Below are 22,269 nucleotides of genomic sequence, written 5' to 3'. Positions count from 1 at the left end.
GTGTGTGTGTGTGTGTGTGTGTGTGTGTGTGTGTGTGTGTGTGTGTGTGTGTGTGTGTGTGTGTGTGTGTGTGTGTGTGTCAGATTATGAGCGTTTGACCTTTTGCGGTATCAGTCAGCTGGCCGTTACAGTTTCTGACCTTAAGTAGGACATTCCAACGGAGCCATTCATAGAGGCTGCAGTCAATCACCACCACACAGATTGTCTGGACCTGTAATGTTGTCTCCTCTGCCAACCTCTGCTGTTTCACTCTTCTCTTCTCTTCTCTTCTCTTCTCTTCTCTTCTCTTCTCTTCTCTTCTCTTCTCTTCTCTTCTCTTCTCTTCTCTTCTCCTGCTCCCCTCTAACCCTCTCCCCTCATCTCACCTCCTCTCCTGTCTGTCTTGTTCTTCTTTCTTTCACTCTTTTCAAACAGTATTTTCATGAATTGACCTTACAATTTACAATTTAGGCACAAGGTGATCAGCACGGACATTTAGAGCCTTTCATTAGGTGCTAAAGTATACAAAGACTATAACGGTCTTCATCGGAGTCAGGTAGTTTTTAGTCTTTGTGTACTTTAGCACCTAATAAAAGGCTCTAAATGTCCGTGCTGCTCCAGTCTGATTGTAATTGGAAGTGCATTCCATAGTTCTGGAGCCAGAAGGGAGAAGAGTTTGGGGCATGGGGGGAGCGTTGTCCCGGCGTTTTTAATGAAGGCATTTCCAGTTTCCCCGCGTTGGCTGATCTGAGTGCTCGGGACGGTTTGTAGGGTTCGATCAGACTTGCAAGATATGGGGGAGAGCCATACCTTTTGGTTGCTTTGAATGCCAGCATCAGAGTTTTGTATTCTGTGTGGGCAGCGACCGGGAGCCAATGGAGGGAGCGGAGAAGGGGGGAGAGGAGACGTGTGAGAATTTTGGGTGTTTGAAGACCAAGCGAGCTGGGGCATTTTGGATCAACTGGAGAGGCTTAAGTGTGCATGCCGGTAGGCCAGTAAGTTACAATAGTCAAGTTTTGATATGTCTGGATAAGGAGCTTGGGCTGATTCCTGGGTGAGGACGGGTCTAATTCCTTTGAATAAAAATGGTGATCTTTGCACTGCTGTTTTTTTAACTTGTTTTTTTGAGTGGTGCAACCACTCCAAGGAACAGCAATGTCCGTGTTCACCTACCTATGTGTTCGCCTATGTGACGTTAACCCGCCTATGTGACGTTAATGAGCACCAGTATGACTATTAGTACCAGTAGGGGCGCTGTTGTGCCAGAAACGGAGAGAAAGATAGTGCTGCACTGTTGCCTGCTAATGAGAGAAAGAGAGAGAGAGAGAGAGAGAGAGAGAGAGAGAGGGGGGGGGGGGGGGAGTAGTTGCACCACTCAGTTCACACAGGTGTGATTTTAAGACCAGAGGTCTACAGTACTTATATACTTGGTTCCCTCCTTTTTTCAGCTCGTTTCTATTCTAGACCAAATCTCTTTACAGGAAATAGCAAATCTACAAGCTCACAATGTGTTGCATTGCTACCCGTTGTGAGGCTGTAGATCTTTTGCCGAATGTTCAACTATTTTCTGACAGAATGTTCACCTACTAAATGACCGGCCCGGAATAGGAACTCTAGGTTTCATGTGGTTCAGATTATCAGTGACACACACACACACACACGCACACACGCACGCATGCACGGCACGCATGCACGCGCGAGTACACGCAGGTGACCTGCATTTTTTAAATGGTATTTAAAGAGAGAGAGAGAGAGAGACTCCATAATAGTCTTTTGAATGTGATTAAAGTTATTTTATTTTTTCTTGGTTCACACGAGGGATGTTATTCATCTGGGTTTGGGTTGTCAAAGGAACAGAGCGGTTTGAGCAGGACTATGTCAGAATTAGAAAGATCGTCTAGGGGGGGGATTTAAGGGGGGGGAATCCAATAATCTGCTTTTGATATCCCCCCTCTGTTCATACATACCTGGGGATATGTTTGGTCACACATACATTTGGCCGCAATTTATTTTTAACGTGGATTCTGTTACAGTACAGTACCAAGGAGTACCAAGGTGCAGACGATCAGAAATCAGCAGAGAGTGATCGACGTTTGCTACTTTGCTCTACTCTATGCCGTATTGAAGTGAACTCTGTCCCAGACTCTTTTTTTTCCTCCCTGGAAATAAAAACGTCTGTGTTTCCGAGGCTAGGGTCCATGTGGTCATAGAAGGATGAGTCAAACCAAACGGTGTTACCCTGGGAGACGACGTTGTTGAAGGCAAATCCAGTCATTCTGAGGGACCGTCCTGACTCCTGAACTTCTGACATGACATGACAGACATTGGGGCGAACTTATGTTGGTTGTTGTTGACGAATCTGAGTGTCTGAAGAAGAGGATGTTTTGTCATCGTCGGGTCAAACTAGCATTTCCTGAACTGAGGAACGAGTGTTATCTTAACCCATTTTTGGTGTTTCAAGCATTATGTTATGCTTTAGCTATTGGAAAATAGCAGATCTACAAGCTTGTAGGTCTGACAAAATCGTGAAAATTAAGCTTTGAATATATTCTTTCAGAGCCGACGTTTTTTAACTCAAATATTTGCTTCTGTGAGGGTCCCTCATGGGACAACAACATATTTTCAGATAGGGGTCGACGGCCAAATACATATAATCTTGGGGGTCCTTGACATGAAAATGTCTGAGAACGACTGACATGAGGATTTAGAAGACATTTGTAGAAATGGGTTAATGCGCTGAGGTCATCGTCACAGTGAGTCAAAGCATGTGAAGCGTTCTGAGCGAGGTGTCACTGTTGAACGGAAGGAAGGCCCCGCTAATTTAATATGAGAAAACATTGGCGTTGGTGAACCTCTCAAGCCATGTTTTCTCAACTCGCTGTTTTCTGTTACTCTATATATCTCCAAAACTGGTTGGTCAAACTGAACAACCAACATGTCAATTTGAAGCTATGCTTTCAAATGACATGAAAAAACTAAAATTCTAAAAAAAAATCCAATGGCAGTCCCTCAGTCAAATTTGGTCACAAATGAGTCTTTGCCCACTTTACTGTTAAAAGCAGGAGGCACCACATCTGCTACCCTGGCTCTACTGAGATGTTTGCGTACCGCGGTCAACAGACGATATATTCCTTACAGATGTGAAGCAAGATGTTTGACATCAATAAATACCACCTCTTATCAGATTCCCTTCCACTGCGATTCCTCACTCCAATTGGATGCCAATTTGGCGTGAAAACACAAAGGATTGTGTTTTTCCGCCAATTCTCGAGGGATTGATTCTATAATTACTGTGGTTTGGGTGAACCTTTTTTCACACAAAAGTCTTGTTGTTTCCCCCCCAAAAAAAGGCTTCAGTAACAATATTAACTACCAGCTCACATTGTTGGAGAGCTGGCTTGCAAATCACTGGATTCATGTTCGTGTTCTAGTGGAGAGATTGTTTTTTTTTCCTTTTTTGTCAGACAAATCTCTTTCCCCGCCTCAGGCATCGCTCACATATAAAAGACAGCGTGCTCTCTCGCTGTCCTCGGGGGACTTTCAATGGGAGTCCCGTGGTTTTCACCAGAGCCATCTAATAGAAGAGTTACGATATCGAGGGGGGCAAATAAGAGCTATTTTAAGCATGTGTGCAACATGACAACTGTTTTAAAGTATTGTACAGTAATAACTAAAGTCTCTGTAATGTTTATGTTGTACGATCACTACATGACAATCGCAGGAGACAGCCACGGAGCAAGCTTGTCTCGTCAAAACCGCGTGACTCCCATTGAAAATGAATTGCGAGCTGCTCTGCCCCTCCTCCCAGGACAGCGAGACAGCGCCCCCTGTCTTCCATGTGTGAGCGATGCCTTAGTGCTAGTGGTGTCCAGACTGTTTGTTTAGATGTTTCCTTCAGTCGTCAGTCTGTGGAAGTTCAACGGTGAAAGTGAGGGGGGGGGGGGGGGGGGGGGTTAGCACTGTCTGTGGTCCGTTCAATAATTTTGTCTAGTGCAACTTTATGGAAGTTCCCACACACACACACCCACACAAGACATGCATGCATCTGCAGTTGTGTACAAGACATGCACTGTAAATACTTTAGGCCCATGTGCACACACACACACACACACACACACACACACACACACACACACACACACACACACACACACACACACACACACACACACGTCACACACACACACACACACACACACACACACACACACACACACACAATCACAGATGCACAGACAGACAGACAGACAGACAGTAGACCTTCTCAGGGGATGATTTAAGGACGTTGTGGGTTGAGCTGAGCAGTCGTTCTGAGATGGGGTGAGGGAATCAGGAAGTGGCACTGTTTCCTCTGGTCACTGAGGGCCCTGCTGCTCTCTATCATAAACAATAATACTCCAAAATGTCCCCCCTCCCCCTCCTCCTCCTCCTCCTCCTCCTCTCCCTCTCCATCCTATTCCAGGAGCCGCATTCTTTTCCCTCCCAAGTCTTCCCTCCCTGCCGGTGTTCTGTGGTTTTTCATGGCAGCCATGTTGGTTCATATAGTGGCGATTTCGTTGACTATGTGATGGAAAAATGGTTTGTCGACTACCTTTTTTCACTGACGGAAACTAAACTAAAACTAAGCCATGATGACTAAAACTATATGACTTCATATAGTGTCAATTTTGTCAACGAATAAAACTAGACTAAAATGTTAGGAAGGGACAATAGTGGACAAGAGAACTAACTTACACTCTCAAGTGTTAAAGATCTAATAAGGATCTAATACATCATTTAGCTGGGGACCACCAGGAACCCCCTCAAGGACCACTGGTGGTCCCCGGACCGCTGGTCTATAGTGGACACAGAGCCATCAAACGTGGGACCACACATAGTAGTGAGTTGATGGACATGTCGGTCGCCGCAGGCATCAAGCCTCGTGTGCGTCTTTGGTTGCAAAGAAGGAAGCCCTTCAGCCCACGTCTCCCTCCCCACTTTGGTTCTGTTATTGATGCTGTTTCTGTGCACTCGACTCCGCGGAAAGAATTCCCGGAGTTATTCCCATCCGAGCCCGGCGGCAGTGTTGCCATATTGTTTTTGCGAGAGACCTCCTAATAAGCAAACCAGGTCTATGAAAACAACAAACCCATAAGAAGCGACTCTAAGCTATGGCTATTTGAAACTAGCCGATCTACAAGCCCACAACGGTGCCTTGTTTCTAGAGCCCACACCAATGTGTTGCCGTTTAATTTGGAACATTTATGAAGCAAGCCCAAATAAGCAACTACACTTTTGAAAGCCGCAACTACCAATATTTCCAAGCAACTTCACAAAAGAAACAAGCCAACAAAGACACTTATAATAAGCGGTCATGGCAACCCTGCCAGTCGGTATTCCGAGCTGATATTCCCCTGTTATTCTGAGGGCTATTCTCAGCTGCATAAATAATGGAACATTCAGACACCGGGAATGTCCATTTAGACACTGGGAATGTCCCAGGAAACCGTGTGGAAGTGTACGATTATACCTGGCTGGCCTATTCTTCCCACTCTCTGTCCCCTGCCTAGGGAACCGTCCACTTCTTCTCTCTCTCTCACACCTCGGTTTTTCCGGCCGCGGCTTGCCCCGGAGAGCGATCCACAGGATCGCAGAGTCTGGAAAAAGCATGGGATTTTTAAATTCCAAATGTGTAGGAGCCCTAGTGTGTATGTGACCTCGGCAGCAGTGCAAGTGAGGGTGAACCTCAATGCTTCTTTTCGAGAATAAATAAAGGTTTCAATCAATCAATCAATCAATTTACCATTTGCCTCTCTCTCTCTCTCTCTCTCTGTCACAGGCGCACTGTTCCCTTCATCAGACCTCATTCCTGGCACCTGGCGAAGCTAGCGGAGCCTCCTCTTCCTCCCCCGGCCCCTCCTCTTCCTCCTCCACCCTGCCTCCCCCCCCCGTCTGGCTCCCCTCCCCTCCCCCCTCCTCCTCCCCCCACTGCCCCCCCCTCTGCCATGCACCTCCACCCCGGGCCCTACACGCTACCCTGGCACACCACCGACAACAGGTATACGCACGGCACACACACACACGCCCCCACGCACGCACACACACACACCCCGCGACTTTCACGAGTAAACCAGTGGTTTTCAAAGACTTAAAGGTATATTCAGTGATTTCACTTAATTCAAATATCACTTATTTTTTTGTTTTGTTGTGATAATCCTCCCTACTATAGAGTGTGCTGGCCATATAAGGAGTTCCTCCCTGTCCCCAGTTAACCCCTGGGGGTCAAAAAACCTTAGGTTTCGTTTTTGACTCTCTATCCTGATTGGACGAAAGGCTGGGTCCCACAGCCAAAAACGAAACCTAAGGTTTTTTGAGTGAAATCACTGAATATACCTTTAAGGCAGTGCTTCTCAAACTGTGGTTCGGGATTTATGTTTGGGTCGCGAACCAATTATTATGAGTAAATATTCCCCTTTCTTTCGTCAAATAATTCCCATTAATATATATTCTTTTATGTTTAAAGGTATATTCAGTGATTTCACTCAAAAAACCTTAGGTTTCGTTTTTGGCTGGGACCTAAGCCTTTCATCCAATCAGGATAGAGAGCCAAAAACGAAACCTAAGGTTTTTTGACCCCCAGGGGTTAACTGGGGGACAGGGAGGAACTCCTTATATGGTCAGCACACTCTATAGTAGAGAGGATTATCACAACAAAACAAAAAAATAAGTGATATTTGAATTAAGTGAAATCACTGAATACACCTTTAAGAAGTTGTGAAAATGGCAGATGCACGCAGAAGCTTGCGACGTGGCAAGCTACTGCCATTTTCGCAACTTCTTTAAACATTATTTTTTAAATGGGAATTATTTGACTAATTTGCTAAATATGTTTGACCAGGTGAAGCCGGAGTAAAGCATATCCCTGTCAGCCCTGGAAATTAATGCCCAGAGGGGGGAAAAAAGCAGTAAATCGGTGTGTGACCATCATCCTGTGTGTGGGTGGGGGTGTGCGTCAGAGCTTTTAATACCATCCAGCCACCCTATGACAGCAGCACACACACACTGCAGTCCCTCTGCCTCCCACCCAGTCAGTCACCAGGAGGGGAATTCAGTCCTCATGACAGCGCCACAATGAACCAGGAAACCAGTGACATCACCGCCTTCCAAAGCCATTGGTCTATTCTCGGGCCCTTCCATTCAAGCATTCCTCGGCGATAGCCAATCGGATGTCCCCGGGGACACGTCTTGACTGTCTCTATAGGAGGGGACTGAGGTGGAGGCTTTAGAGTGGGCCAATCGGATGTCCCCGGGGACATGTCTGACTGTCTCTATAGGAGGGGACTGAGGTGGAGGCTTTAGAGTGGGCCAATCGGATGTCCTCGGGGACATGTCTGACTGTCTCTATAGGAGGAGGCTTTAGGGTGGGTAGAATCAATGGCAGCCGTGCTTTTGAACTTCCACAGTGAAAGGGGCCATGGCATCAATGACGGAGACGGCAGTTTGAAAGAGAAGTGAAATAAAAAAATATATTCACTTATTATTAATATTAACTAAATATAAATAGGAATCATTTGATGGATCCATTGAATACTTTATTAACAGTTTTGCAAACAGTCATGCAATGATGCTTAAAGGGATAACACAAGAAGCTCTATAAAGTTTGTATGTAAATCTTGCCTATTTCTGCAATTTTGTGCACTGTTCAAAAGTTCACGGCAACACCGGAAACAGCTGCGAGAAGTCCATGAGGAGCTCCCGTTTTTAACAGGGGATTTAAGACGTTTCTAACTCATGTCGTCATGTCAACGACGCAACACAAATAATACAAACTATGAAGAACCATATGCCGTCACATTATCAAATGAAATAGTGTTGTATAAAGAACTGAACTTTATTCCTACAAAATCACGAGCGTGCGTTCACAGTGAATGAGACCGGAAGCGCTCCGGCGGCCCAAACTCAACGCGGAAGTGTTTGGCTGCATATAGAGCCCATGGCCATCCAGGGTGTAAGAAGAAATGGCACCCTTTTCACATTGCCTTATTATAGCGCCAGCATGAGGCCACAACCTGACCTGCCCTGGTGGAGACCTGTGCCCACGAGGGGCACTTTATCTAGTTTTCTTTATCTAGTTTTCTAGTTTTTTTTTAAAAGGTTTACAAGCATAGAATTCCGAACTTTTTACTCGTAACTAACAGAGTATTGATTCTTTCTGCATTGCAGTATTGATTTTCTTAATCAGACCAGTGTGTGTCCAGTGGAAACCTCGTATGAATCTGATCTCAGGTCAGAATGGGTTAAACATTTGAGGTCTTTTCCCACCACTGTAAAACATATGAATGACCAGTGCGGGGGTGGGTGGGGATATCAAATACAGAGGCATGCATCCACCCCAGCCAGTGGCGTGCACAGACATTTAGAGGGGCAGGTGCTCAAGTGAAAAAAAGGGCACCTTGTGCAGCGCATTTTCGGGCGGGAACCCATTTTGGTGCTTTAGCTATTGAAAAATAGCAGATCTACCAGCTCATAGCGCGCCACCGAGTGGCGCGCTACGAGCTTGTAGGTCTGCTCTTTTTCTTTAATCGAAGAACCACTGACATAGAAACATAGCTTTAGATTGTGGGGGCCTAAATAATATAGTAGAAGCGTTTTTGTATCAAGATTTGATCAATGTCACCATGGTCCACACACTACAAATTAAGAAAAAAAAAATTACCCTTTTTTTTAAGAGCAAAATTGCCAAAAGGGCAGGGGGTGCTCTAGCACCCCCTAGTGTCTATCTGTGCACGCCACTGACCCCAGCAACTCCATATCCCTGAGTACAGAACAGCCTCTCCCAGGTGTGATGGAGGCCTCCATAACTCCATATCCCTGAGTATAGAACAGCCTCTCCCAGGTGTGATGGAGGCCTATAACTCCATATCCCTGAGTATAGAGAACAGCCTCTCCCAGGTGTGATGGAGGCCTATAACTCCATATCCCTGAGTATAGAGAACAGCCTCTCCCAGGTGTGATGGAGGCCTATAACTCCATATCCCTGAGTACAGAACAGCCTCTCCCAGGTGTGATGGAGGCCTCCATAACTCCATATCCCTGAGTACAGAACAGCCTCTCCCAGGTGTGATGGAGGCCTATAACTCCATATCCCTGAGTATAGAACAGCCTCTCCCAGGTGTGATGGAGGCCTCCATAACTCCATATCCCTGAGTACAGAACAGCCTCTCCCAGGTGTGATGGAGGCCTATAACTCCATATCCCTGAGTATAGAGAACAGCCTCTCCCAGGTGTGATGGAGGCCTATAACTCCATATCCCTGAGTACAGAGAACAGCCTCTCCCAGGTGTGATGGAGGCCTATAACTCCATATCCCTGAGTACAGAACAGCCTCTCCCAGGTGTGATGGAGGCCTATAACTCCATATCCCTGAGTATACAGAACAGCCTCTCCCAGTTGTGATGGAGGCCTATAACTCCATATCCCTGAGTATACAGAACAGCCTCTCCCAGGTGTGATGGAGGCCTATAACTCCATATCCCTGAGTATAGAGAACAGCCTCTCCCAGGTGTGATGGAGGCCTATAACTCCATATCCCTGAGTACAGAGAACAGCCTCTCCCAGGTGTGATGGAGGCCTATAACTCCATATCCCTGAGTACAGAACAGCCTCTCCCAGGTGTGATGGAGGCCTATAACTCCATATCCCTGAGTATACAGAACAGCCTCTCCCAGTTGTGATGGAGGCCTATAACTCCATATCCCTGAGTATACAGAACAGCCTCTCCCAGGTGTGATGGAGGCCTATAACTCCATATCCCTGAGTATAGAGAACAGCCTCTCCCAGGTGTGATGGAGGCCTATAACTCCATATCCCTGAGTATAGAGAACAGCCTCTCCCAGGTGTGATGGAGGCCTATAACTCCATATCCCTGAGTACAGAGAACAGCCACCTCCCAGGTGTAAAGAAGAAGGCCTGCATGCTTGTTGTTTACACAGCAGAGTAAACACTGGGCCGTTGATATTGGCCTCCCTCTCCGCTGCGTGTCAGGAGCCCGGATAGCTCAGTCGGTAGAGCATCAGACTTTTAATCTGAGGGTCCAGGGTTCAAGTCCCTGTTCGGGCGATGCTTTTTTCTTGTGTGTTGTCGTTGTTCCGCATGACGGTCGATATTATATAGAGCTGTAGGTATTATTATGTCTTATCTCTTAGACAAACTGCTGCCATAAATAGCGCTGTGTTCTGAGTCAACAGGTCTGTGTACACAGTGGGAAATATCCAGTATTTTTCTCTCTGTGTGTTTGTGTGTGTTTGTGTGTGTGTGTGTGTGTGTGTGTTGCGGTGTGTGCGTGCATATTTTATAACTGTATACCATTTGTGCATGTAAATTAGGACGGCAACTATTCCTTAGCTTTTTTACCAGAAATAATGTTTTTTTTTTTTTTTTAATTTTTATCCCACGATTTTGTAACCCAGTTTTCTTTTCACCCAGTGCCAATTATCTAATGTAATCCTGGGCGCTACACTTCCTCTGCCAACCTGGGGGGGGCAGCGGACTGACCTCATGCCTCCTCCTATGCATGAGGAGTCCAAGCTGCTTCTTTTCACCTGACAGAGGGGAATGTCCCCGGCCGGACGTAGCGCGTGGAAGGGACACGTTATTCCGACCAGTTCCTTTCCCCTCCATCAGGCGCCCCGGCTGGCCAGGGGGAGGTAGTTTTAGAGACCAGGATTACGGCATGTTTTTGTGAGGGTATCTACCCTAGGGGACACGGGGAGAACATGCAAACTCCACACAGAAAGGCCCTTTCGCCAACCCCCGCCTTCGGGTATGGGCACTGATGACGCGGAGGAGGGAACACGCCGCCAGTGCCCACAGCGTCCCCAGCGGGAATCGAACCCAGGACCTTCTAGCTGTGAGGCGACAGCACTACCAACTGTGCCACCGTGCCCCTAGAAATAATGATTTTTCTATCAATTATTGAGAAGACGTTTATGGATAATAATTTTGTATTTTTAAATATCAATGAATCGACGTAAAATGAAAAAACGTAATAGATTTGTTATAATCGTCTAAATGGATTAGTTTTATATAAACAATTTAAACCCCACGTCTTAACGCTTTGCGTGCGTGGATCGTTACCGTTACTCTGTGCTCTACAGCCGGGCACCGCTCTAGTATTTTATAATTGATCGGATCGATCAATTCGATGTGACTAACTGTTCGCTACCGTAGAAAAAAAAGCCTATACCGCTAAAAAAGCAGTTTCACAATTAAACCAAAAGGTACCAAAGTCCTTTTTAGAGGAGAAAGCAGAAGTAACGTCTGTCTTGTTGACTCAGATTAAATATAGCCTTCTGTCTTTATCGGCTTTACGTCAGTCTTTAAAACTGTTCTGCTTTTGATAGCAATCAGTGATCTAATGTCCCCCTATTAGACTTAATAGTCCCAACTGGCTTAGATAGGACCGTGTGTGTGTGTGTGTGTGTGTGGGTGTGCGTGTGCGTGTGCATGTGTGTGTGTGTGTCAGTTCCCTTCCCACAGTGAGCTATACCTGACCTCATCTGTTGGTTCATATTGTGTACACTAGTACACACACACACACACACACATGCACGCACGCACACACGCATACACACACATACTTGTGGACAATGGCATGTAGCTCTTAGAACATGTGGACAAAGAGAGGAAGACAGTCAATAAACCCTGCATGAAAGACACAGACATTTTGTACATTAAGCATATCCGTGCATGTGTGTTTTTTGTGAGAGAGAGCGAGAGAGAGAGAGAGACGTGTGTACATGTGTATAGTCTGAGAACCCATCGCCAAAAAATAAAGGAAAAACAGCGCCCCCCTTTCCTTGACTGAGTCAACAGTCTGTCCCGAGAAATCATTAATCATGTGTATAGCACACCACACACACACACACACACCACAAACACACACACACACACACACAGACACCACACACACACACACCGAGCATATCTGCTTAGCAACGTATATCTCAATCAGAGCACGTGTCTAATTATCCGTCTCTTCAATTAGAGTGTGTGTGTGTGTGTGTGTGTGTGTGTGTGTGTGTGTGTGTGTGTGTGTGTGTGTGTGTGTGTGTGTGTGTGTGTGTGTGTGTGTGTGTGTGTGTGTGTGTGTGTGTGTGTGTGTGTGTGTGTGTGTGTGTGTGTGTGTGTGTGTGTGTGTGCGTGCGTGCGTGTGCCGTTTCTCTCTGTCAGTCGGTACACTCACATGTTCCACATTGTCCAGTGATTGGGCGGCAGTGACAGTCATTTCCTGTCTGGCTCCCGCCTCATTTCCTCCCTTCCTGTCCTTTAACCGGGTCAGATCTATAGAGCTGCGATGCCCCGCCCCTTGATTAATCCCATTGGTGGACAGTACGGTGTAGCCCCCGCCCCTTGATTAATCCCATTGGTGGACAGTACGGTGTAGCCCCCGCCCCTTGATTAATCCCATTGGTGGACAGTACGGTGTAGCCCCCGCCCCTTGATTAATCCCATTGGTGGACAGTACGGCCCATTGTGCCAGTGATTAGTAATCGCTCACGCTGTTTACGGCATGTTTACCGACATGTCGGGAGCGATGCGAGACAAAATCACAAATCACATCCGAACCTCGGATGGATGCTCAAAACCAGGGACGGCGCTCGTAGTTTCAGAGATACAAGACATGGAAGTTCCTACTTTACATAGCAGCACGAATATGTCCGTACGTAGCAATAAAAGAGTTTTAATAGAGTCTAAAATAGCTTGTCTTCTTCAACCTAGTCATTTAAGAGTTCCTTTATAGTATCTATGCTTTATGAATAGTGACTGGAAGAGATGCTGGAGTGATACATTATCACATCTAAACCTGTTACCTGTAGCCTATTATGCCATTTCTATATACCTTTCAATCTGGGAAAGCATCTGTAGTGAACATTGACACCTCTGTCAACGTTTTCAGAAAGAATGTTGGGGTTTAGATGGCATTTGTTTTTGTTTTTACAATAATTGGCCTGCAGGTCTAAATGGGTTTGAAATGCCACAAGTTCATGAACATGCTGAAATGCGATCTGCAAAGCCCCCCCCCCACTCCTCCTAAAAATGTTTGCTTTCATACATACATTCTTTCTTTTTTTTTTTTTTTTTTAAACGTTTCGTAAACATTTGTGTTAGTGAAAAAGCTTAGTTTTATGTTACCGTGGCGCTGGATATTATTTCGGGGATGGGAGGAAAAGTGAACCCAGATTTTCCACATCCATAATAATCCATCCATTGCAGCCAGGAAGGAACGCCACAGAGAAATGAAGGAAATGTCAGCAGATTCCGCTGGGCTCGTGATTCCACTGGGCTGGTGATTCCGCTGGGCTCGTGACCTCCCCTAGGGAGACGCCCAAGAGGCATCCTAACCAGATGCCCCGAATCACCTAAGCTGGCTCCTTTCCAGGCGAAGGAGCAACGGTTCTACTACGAGTCTCTCCTTTCGTGACTGAACTTCTCACCCTATCTCTAAGGGAGACGCCAGCCACCCGTCGGAGAAAACTCATTTTGGCCGCTTGCATTCGCGACCTTATTCTTTCGGTCATGACCCACACTTCATGACCATGGTCAAATATATCAAATATATATCAAACATATCAGAGGAGCAGAAAGCAGACCAGAGGGGATATAAGATAACAAGTAAAGACAAAACCCATTATCGCTAATGGATTCTTCCAGAAGGTTTGGATTCCGCCGGTGATTTAAAAGGTATAGCTCTCCCCCCGGATTCCAAGAAGAAAGATTGCATGTTTTCTGTGAAATTGAAAGGAGAGCGAGAGAAAGGGAAAGATGAGTGAGTACAGGAGAGATGTCTGGACGCACGGGAGGACTGGAAGAAAGCACGGATGAGAGGAGAGGAGATTTGACTCCAGGCTGGAAGGAAATCCTAATCTATCTTAAAGGAGCTTGGATGAAAGGTCTTTTTTTTAAAAGCACATGGTTCCTCTGCTGATCTCTGCTCCGTGCGCTGATGGAAAACAGACCCAGGCCAGCTACACGTGGAGGAGTTGAACTGTGTCTAAACAAGACGGTACAATTAGAGCCATAGAAGAAAACGCTATACGAAGTTCTGTTGTTCATTTATCACTCCATGTCTCTCCAGAATGTATACGTTAACAGTTTGACTGTTTTTTACGATTAACCCGCATTTTAATCAACCCCCCTTCACTGCCGAGATTGTTGTATTACCTTTAGAGCACACGCTGAATTATTTGGGCTTTTAATCCGCGAAAATCGAGCGAAAATAGCTCCCCCCGTTTGTTATGAACGATCGAACCACCCGCCATCTTGCTACACCGAGAAGAGGCAGCACAGGACCCGCCTCCATGAGGCGTTGAACCCAATGCGTTTGCATTGGCCTCAATTTCCCAGAAGCCCTAGCAGCTCACAGCATGTGACGATTTCCGGTTCATTGTCAACACGAAATGCACCTCCTCTCTTCCTAAGCGGCGAAAAAGAATTTTCTTTTTTTTGTTTACATTACGGCGGATTAAACACATAAAACAAAAGTCGCGTAAGTCTTTTATGGCAGCGACATTAACCTGGAGTAATCCATTCCCGGCACGGAAACTGTTAATGTTTGGTAATAAACTTTTTTTTTTTTACAGAACACTTTTGGTATCTGTGCTGTCATTTGTCTTTATCGACAAACTCACAGAACACAGATCCCGGCATTTAATGGGGAAAAGATTTGAAATCTTATTGTCTATAATAATGGTGCTATCATTTCATATCGCTGCGGATTAAAAAAGCACCGTCATCTGTTATTTTTTTTTCTTTCTGTCAGTTAAGAGAATGCCACATTTCGAGTTTGGAATAAAATGAGAACGTGGCATATATTTTCAACTGATTGAATTTACTTTTCATTTGTTTCATTTTGTTAAGCTTGTTTCTCTAAGATTTTCAGGACTAAACCTCCTTTTTAACACAAACTAAAACAGTAATTTGGATTCTCCTCTCCTCTCCTCTCCTCCTCTCCTCTCCTCTCCTCTCCTCTCCTCTCCTCTCCTCTCCTCTCCTCTCCTCTCCTCTCCTCTCCTCTCCTCTCCTCTCCTCTCCTCTCCTCTCCTCTCCTCTCCTCTCCTCTCCTCTCCTCTCCTCTCCTCTCCTCTCCTCTCCTCTCCTCTCCTCTCCTCTCCTCTCCTCTCCTCTCCTCTCCTCTCCTCTCCTCTCCTCTCCTCTCCTCTCCTCTCCTCTCCTCTCCTCCTCTCCCCTCCTCTCCTCTCCTCTCCTCTCCCCCCTCCCCCCCTCCAGTGACCTGTCCATGCCGTGGGCCCACCTGAGCAGACCCTTCTCCTCCACCGACCGCAGCAGTTCCATGGAGAGCCTGGACACGCCCCCCCACCACCACCACGCCCCCGGAGACAACGGCTCTCCCATGGAGGACCCCGCCCTCTTCAACGACAAGCGAGACTCCGCCTACAGCTCCTTCTCGGCCAGCTCCAACGCGTCGGACTACGCCGCCGTTAACCCTCTGAGGCCCGGCGAGGCCTGCTCCATGGACAACCTGCTGCAGAGCCTGGGGGGAGGGGGAGGGGGGCCCTGCAGGGGAGGGGGGGGGTACCCCAACAGGGGGGGGGACGCCACCCCCCACCCCCCCGCCCACGAAGAAGACGAGGCCCAGCTGGTGGCGCTGGCGCTGCAAGGCCTCAAGTCCAGGTACAGGGTGGATTTTCGTCGACTAATACTATGACAAGATATACCTTTGTTTCACTGACAAACTAAATGAAAACTAAATGATGACTAAAACTATGACTAAAACTAAAGACTGAATATATTGACAATTTCCTAAACAAATAAATACTAGACTAAAATGTTAGGAAGGGACCAGTGGACAAGAGATCCAGTATAAGTCATGTTACACTTGGTTGCATGCTGAAAATAGCTGATCTACAAACTCACAGCGTTGTGAGCTTGTAGATCTGCTATTTTCAGTATAGAATTAGTGTACGTTTAAAATCAGCCATTACGACGGCATCAAGGCCTGCCAAGACACATTTTAGTCGACTAAATCAACTGTAGATTTAGTCGAATAAAATCATGTATTTAGTCCAAAACATTCCAGGTGACTAAAATGTGACTAAAAACGAGATGAAAACTATTCAAGAGACTATTATGACTAAAAACTTAAATCTGTTAAAATCACCACTAGGTCTCTGACCAGGCCCAAAACGGCCAGTCTGGCCGAGAAGAAGGAGAGGCCTTCGTCGTTGTGCTGCTACGGAGAGGACCGAGGAGGAGGAGCCTTGGACAGGAGGAGGAGGGGGGAGGATGAGGAGGAGAGGGAGGTGGAGACCAAGACCCCCAGCGGCCCCCCGCCACAGCCTCCACGAGGAAGGACAGCTTCAGGGCCACGCGGAGTCGCCCCGACGCGGCGGAGGAAGAGCGATGCGTTGTGGCGGCGGCGGCGGCTCCGGTCGCGGCGAGCGTCGTTTCCGGCCTCGTCTGTTACCGCGACGACCACGACGACGAACCCCCCTCGCACAATCCAGAGGCGGGACTTTGCAACGGCTTCCTCCCCCCCGCCGCCGCCGCCGAGCGAAGCGAAGCGCCGTTGCTCGGCGACAGAAATGGGAACTTCAAACGGGAGTCTCTCTATAGCCGCCGGACGCACCACAGCAGAGCGCTGAGGAACATTAGCGTCGACTGCACTGCCGATAATAAAGACGACGAGGGCGCCGCCACCCTCTCCTCCTCCTTGTCGCCGGACTGCAAACACCTGGCCGTCCCGGCGCGGTCCTCCCCGGACGCCGTCGTCGCCTCGCCCTGCCTCTCTCTCCCTCCAGGTCCCTCCACCACCACGGAGGACCAGGCCACGGAACAACAACCGCTGCCCTCCGACACCCCCAACAACCACCACCCCTCCTCCTCCTCGCAGCGCCACAGCGGTCTGGCCGGTCTGGCCGGTCTGGCCGCGCAGGTTCAGCTGCTGCACTTCAACGGGGACGGCGAGGAGCCCTCGTCGAAGCCGCCGCCGTCTCCTCCGTCCTCTCCGTCCACAGAGTGGTCACACTCCTCCCCACAACACCACCACCACCAACGGGAGGAAGACCTTGACCTTGACGTCCACGAGGTGGTCGCCCACAATAACCACCTCCTCCAATCCACGCAGGATCCATGGGGAGGAGGAGGAGGAGGAGGAAGCCGCTGCTCCACCCCAGGATCGGTGTTCTTGGACGGGGAAGGTGGAGACGGCGGGAGGATGGAAGGGGCGTCGAGTGGCTCCTCCCTGTGCCCCGTTCCCTGGGGCCGCTCTGTGAGCGTACCGGCCGGGGACCGCCTTATCGGAGGCTCCTCCTCCGCCCACGGCGGCGGTGGCGCAGAGCGGGTGCTGGAGAGCGACTTTAGGCCGCTGGCAGCGGCCGCCAGCATGGACAGCTTGCTGGAGGAGCGGAGGGTCACGGCAGGGGGGCGAGGAGGAAGTAAAGGGCAGGAGGAGGGGGAGGACGAGGAAGGGGAGTCGCCCACCAAGAAGGCGTCGAGGAGCACGCACAACCGGCGGAACCGGCGGAACCGCAGCGAGCGCTTCGCCACCAACCTCCGCAACGAGATCCAGCGGAAGAAGGCCCAGCTCCAGAAGAGCCGCAGCCCAGGAGCGATGCTCCGCGGCGGGGGAGGAGAGACGCTCCAGGAGGAGGAGGACCACCACCCGGACCTCTGTGAGGAAGAGGAGGAGGACAAGAAGCCTCTCCGTGAGAGGAGCAACAGAAATGCATTCGTTCCGCCGGTCGGTTCCCCAGAGTCCTCGAATCTGGACAGTTTGAACGCCGCGACGCAAGTTCAACCGCGAGACGGGACGTCTTCGGTTGAGAATATCGACCCGGTGCCCAGCTTCGGCCTGGGCATCCGGGTCATAGAGGAACCGGCGCCGGCCGGCAAGGCCCGCCGCTGGCGCTGGACCCCCGAACACAAACTCCAACCGGACCACGAGCCGGTCCCGCCGGGCCGCCGCTCCACGCCGGGGGCCGGCGGCAGGAGCGAGCGGGACGTGGCGGGGTCACGCCACGGGGTCGCGGGGTCGCGCCACGGGGTGGCGTGCGCCTTCACCTCCTCCTCCTCCTCCGCCCGCTCGGCCTCCACCTCCCGCATGGAGGAGACGGAGATCCTGCCGTTCGCCGAGAGGATGAAGTTCTTCGAGGAGTCGAGCAGGAGCATGTCGGCCTCCGTGTCCAACCTCTCGGCGCTGAGCAGCCGCAGGCCGAGGAAACACCCGCAGGCCGCCCTCCCCCCGGGGGGGGAGGAGGAGGAGGGGGAGGCCCCCGAGTTCGTCCAGAGCCGAGCCCAGAGGAGGTACTCCTACCAGGGGGGGCTCCATCAGGAAACGGCCCTGCTTCCTCCTCCAGATGGCACCACGGAGGCCGTCCGCAGGCTGTCGGTCAGCACCGGCAGGGAGAGGGAGAGGGAGAGGGAGAGGCAGGAGAGGGCGAGGGAGAGGGAACGGGAGCGGGAGGAGAGGGCGAGAGAGAGGGAGAGGAAGAGAGAGAGAGAGAGGGAGGAGAGGGAGAGAGAGAAGGAGCTGGAGGCCGAGAGAGCCAGGCTCTGCAGGGAGAGGGAGAGGGAGAGGGAGGAGAGGGCGAGAGAGTGGGAGAGGGAGAGGGAGAGAGAGCTTCGGCTGGAGAGGGAGAGGGAGAGAGAGAGGGAGAGGGAACGTCTGGAGGAAGAGAGGGAGAAGAGAGAGCAGGAGGTGGAGAGAGAGAGGCAGAAGGAGAGGGAGGAGTTCTACAGAGCGCAGAAGAACCAGGCCCACCAGGCCTTCCAGCCTGACGCCCAGGCCCACAACCAGGCCCCTCGCTCGGCCTTCCACCCGGTCAACGGCCCCTCCCTGCCCAGGGAGAACCAGGGAGGACACACCACACAGAGCCACACGCCTACCGAGGTAAGACGCACACACACACACACACACACGCACTTCTGAGAATAGTAACATGCCAGGGACATTTCCACTGCAAACACCCCTAGAGACCGATCGATGCCAGACAAGCAAACAACAAATAAATACAAATTAAATTAAGTATATTAAACGTCAAATACGCAGCCATACAAAGTCCACAGCCAAAGTGTGTGCAGCATGTGCGCGCCCGCACACACGCGCACACACACACACACGCACGCACACGCACACGCACACACACACATGCATTTGGTTGTCATTATTGATTTCACAATATACTCACCAGTACACGTTTCTTAATAACGCAACAACCGTCCAGTTCCATAATATTCTGCTCTTCATAAAGCAGTATTTCCGGGTTAGTTCTCTCCAGAAGGTTCTGGTGTTTGTCTGTAATCCAAAGAAAATGATTCCAAGGCACTCACTCTTCAGAAGGTTTAGACAAGCTTTATTCAATAAAACAGGACTACCAGCTGTGAGCCCTGAACATGAACTGGAGACCCAAACATTGTATTGTACGCATGTTTTTAGTTTTTTCTTTTTTTTAGTTCTTTGATGATGAAGACAATGTTTCATGAAAGCTTTTCTTTCGTACCATTTGACCCGACCCGACATCCCTGCTCTGTTCTGGGGCTAAAACTATAGCAGAAAATAGCAGATCACCATGATGTGAGCTTGTTATGTAGAGTCAGGCTGCTTTCGGCAATTATTTAATATCAATCTGGTCAACTAAGTAAGTATAGGGTTTATTAAAAGGGATATTTCACTTTATGTCATTTTATCGTCTACTGAGCCTCATGCGAACACCCAAGACAGTTTTTTAAGTTGCTTGAATCAGTATTTAGATATTTGATACAGAGAGTATGCACATGCATGCTTTTCCCATCAGGACACGCCCCCTCATCTAGACTGAGTGGCAAAGCATTGAGCAGCATGGAGTGTTGGAGTTTGGAAGCGCTCGTTGGAAATCACTCAACCGTCCTGCCGTACCACCCGTTTCTAAATGTCACATAATGCAGGAGGCAGCAAAATGTTGTGTGTTATTGAAAACAAGCACTTCCAAACTCTGACACTTAATCAAATGCAGGGCATTTCTTGACATAAAGTAGCTCATACTGTTTCTATGGTGGATTTTCATGAAACAAAAGCTTTGCAGATAGAAAGAGGATAATTCAAGCTTTTCGTTCAGCTGCAATGTTGGTGAGTTTAACATTGTTTAATGCAATCAGACAGGACTTTTCTGTTTGGATGAATGGGGCTGTCAACTGTCAAGGCCAGAAAGTAGTTTTTTGCCACACAGTGGGCGTTCCCGCATAACATCCAGGTACGATGATGTCACGCGCATGCCCTCTATTCATTGTAGCTGCCCCGCCCCCTTCCTATACAAACCCATTGTCAATTCAAACTCCATTTTAACCATGATAGATTCATCTAAAACACCCGTCCTTTTTTCTGGTGACTGATATTGTCCTTCTAATTAATACGCGAGGGGGGCCGTGGTTTTTCATTTACTGTTTTAATTAATTTTTTAATAATTCTTTTAGATTTTTGTTTTACTCTCCTGTTTGGACTCCTGGAGGATCATCTTTTCCATTATAGTTAGGTAAAGTTAGCTTAAGTTGTGGCAAATCTGCAAAAAAGATGCTTACCACTAGCTTTCTTCACAGATGTGTTCATAAAGGTGTCTACAGTCACAGAAAAATGTGTTCCAACCCAACTCCCTTGGGAAACTTTGTGACAGCTGCTGAACGTTGGGGTACCATTATCAACCAATATAAGGCAAAAAAATCCAAATAAGTGTCAAACTAGGGGGTTTTCAAGATGCTGAATCCATTGCAAGCATTAGTTTTGCACAAAAAACACTCCATAAACATCGGGCACATTTGGGCAAGTGGCTATGGCCGAATGTAGCCCAATGAGTATTTTCGTGCAAAATTCATGCTTGGAATGGATTCAGCATCATGGAAACCCCCTAGTTTGACATGTCACACGCTACTTAAAGTATAATGACATTTGGAATGTTTTTGCCTTATATTGGTTGATAATGGTACCCCAACTTTCAGCAGCTGTCACAAAGTTTCCCAAGGGAGTTGGGTTGGAAGACATTTTTCTGTGACTGTAGACACCTTTGTGAAGGAAGCTAGTGGTAAGCATCATACTATCGTCATACATCGTCTCATGAACAACTGAAGTTACGTGATTGGTTATAGCCGATTTGCTCGTCCACATATGACGTAAATCTTCCCTTCGTTGTCAACAGCATTTGATGTTTGTGTCGCCACAAATTCACGTCATATTTGAGGCACATGCGACCTAATTTCTCCTTTCATTGTCAATGGCAAAAATATGAGACGTGTGGGGGGGACAAAAAAATGTATATAGGAGGGAAGGCAGCGGGGCGGTTAACCCATTTTGGGCGGGCACCCCTTTTGGTGTTTTAAACATTATGTTATAATTTAGCTATTGAAAAATAGCAGATCTACAAGCTCATAGCGCGCCACCGAGGCGCGCTACGAGCTTGTAGGTCTGCTATTTATGAAAAATCGTGAAAATGTGCCTAAAATTTGGAATATATTTTTTCAGAACAAACGTTTTTAACTCAAATCTTTGCTTCTGGGAGTGTCCCTGGAACAACATACTTTCAGATGGGGGTCGGTGGCCAATTACATATCATTTTTGGGGTCCTTGACATGAAATATTGTGTGATATAGGCCTAGAAACATAGGTATTTCAGAAAACTGTCAGGATTTAGAAGACATTTTTTTCAGGCCTGAATGGGTTAAATATGAAATATCTAAATTTACTGAATCAAGCAACTTATAAACTGTCTAGGGTGTTCACATGAGCCTGAGTAGAGGTTGAAATGACCAAAAAAAGTTTTGAAATATGATCCATTTAACCCTCTTCTGTTCCATGGATTATGTTTCTTTTCATTAATTTATTATGCTTTCCCACATTATTTGGACCAAAAAATTGGACCTGCCACTTCATCTTCACCAGCCACAGAACCACCATATAGTCCTCTTCTCCTTTCTTTTTCTTTTTAATGGAGGGTCTGGTGTCGTTTAAGCCTCTCCTCTAATATATCCAGCTATGGGTCCCAGTGGCGAGGCGGTGGGTTGTGTGAACGTTCAATAAACATGCAACACTTCCAAGAGAGCCTCTCCGAGGAGGAAGATGAGTCATCTCTCAGTGTTTCTGCCCCTGATGACAGGAGAAGAAACTAAAGTCTGCTGAATGCTGTTAAAATGTTCCATTCCAGTTGAGTCTCTCTGACCATGGTGAGGAACCAGAGGCCTCTTTTCCACCAGGGTGGGAACCGGTCCAGTTCTTTTGGGTTCTTAGTCCATGAGTCAGAGGCTCAGAGCTCCCGACATTGGAATTAT

At 48.1% G+C, this 22,269-nt stretch overlaps 1 protein-coding gene across 1 annotated transcript in view; it reads left to right on the top strand.

Annotated features, from left to right (window-relative positions):
• shroom4 (shroom family member 4) overlaps positions 1-22,269 on the top strand; it is a 97,323-nt gene that overhangs the window by 53,773 nt on the left and 21,281 nt on the right. The window contains exons 3-6 of the mRNA XM_083789418.1: positions 5,798-6,016; positions 15,247-15,536; positions 16,317-18,448; positions 18,593-18,868. Coding sequence (XP_083645544.1) covers positions 5,798-6,016; positions 15,247-15,536; positions 16,317-18,448; positions 18,593-18,868 — 2,917 coding nt within the window. The remainder of the gene's footprint in view (positions 1-5,797; positions 6,017-15,246; positions 15,537-16,316; positions 18,449-18,592; positions 18,869-22,269) is intronic.

This window comes from Protomyctophum parallelum (assembly GCF_964188405.1).
Source record: "Protomyctophum parallelum genome assembly, chromosome: 18".
Taxonomy (NCBI): Eukaryota; Metazoa; Chordata; class Actinopteri; order Myctophiformes; family Myctophidae; genus Protomyctophum; species Protomyctophum parallelum.
Note: the sequence above shows the minus strand (reverse complement) of the source record. Positions and strands in the feature narration are given on the sequence as shown.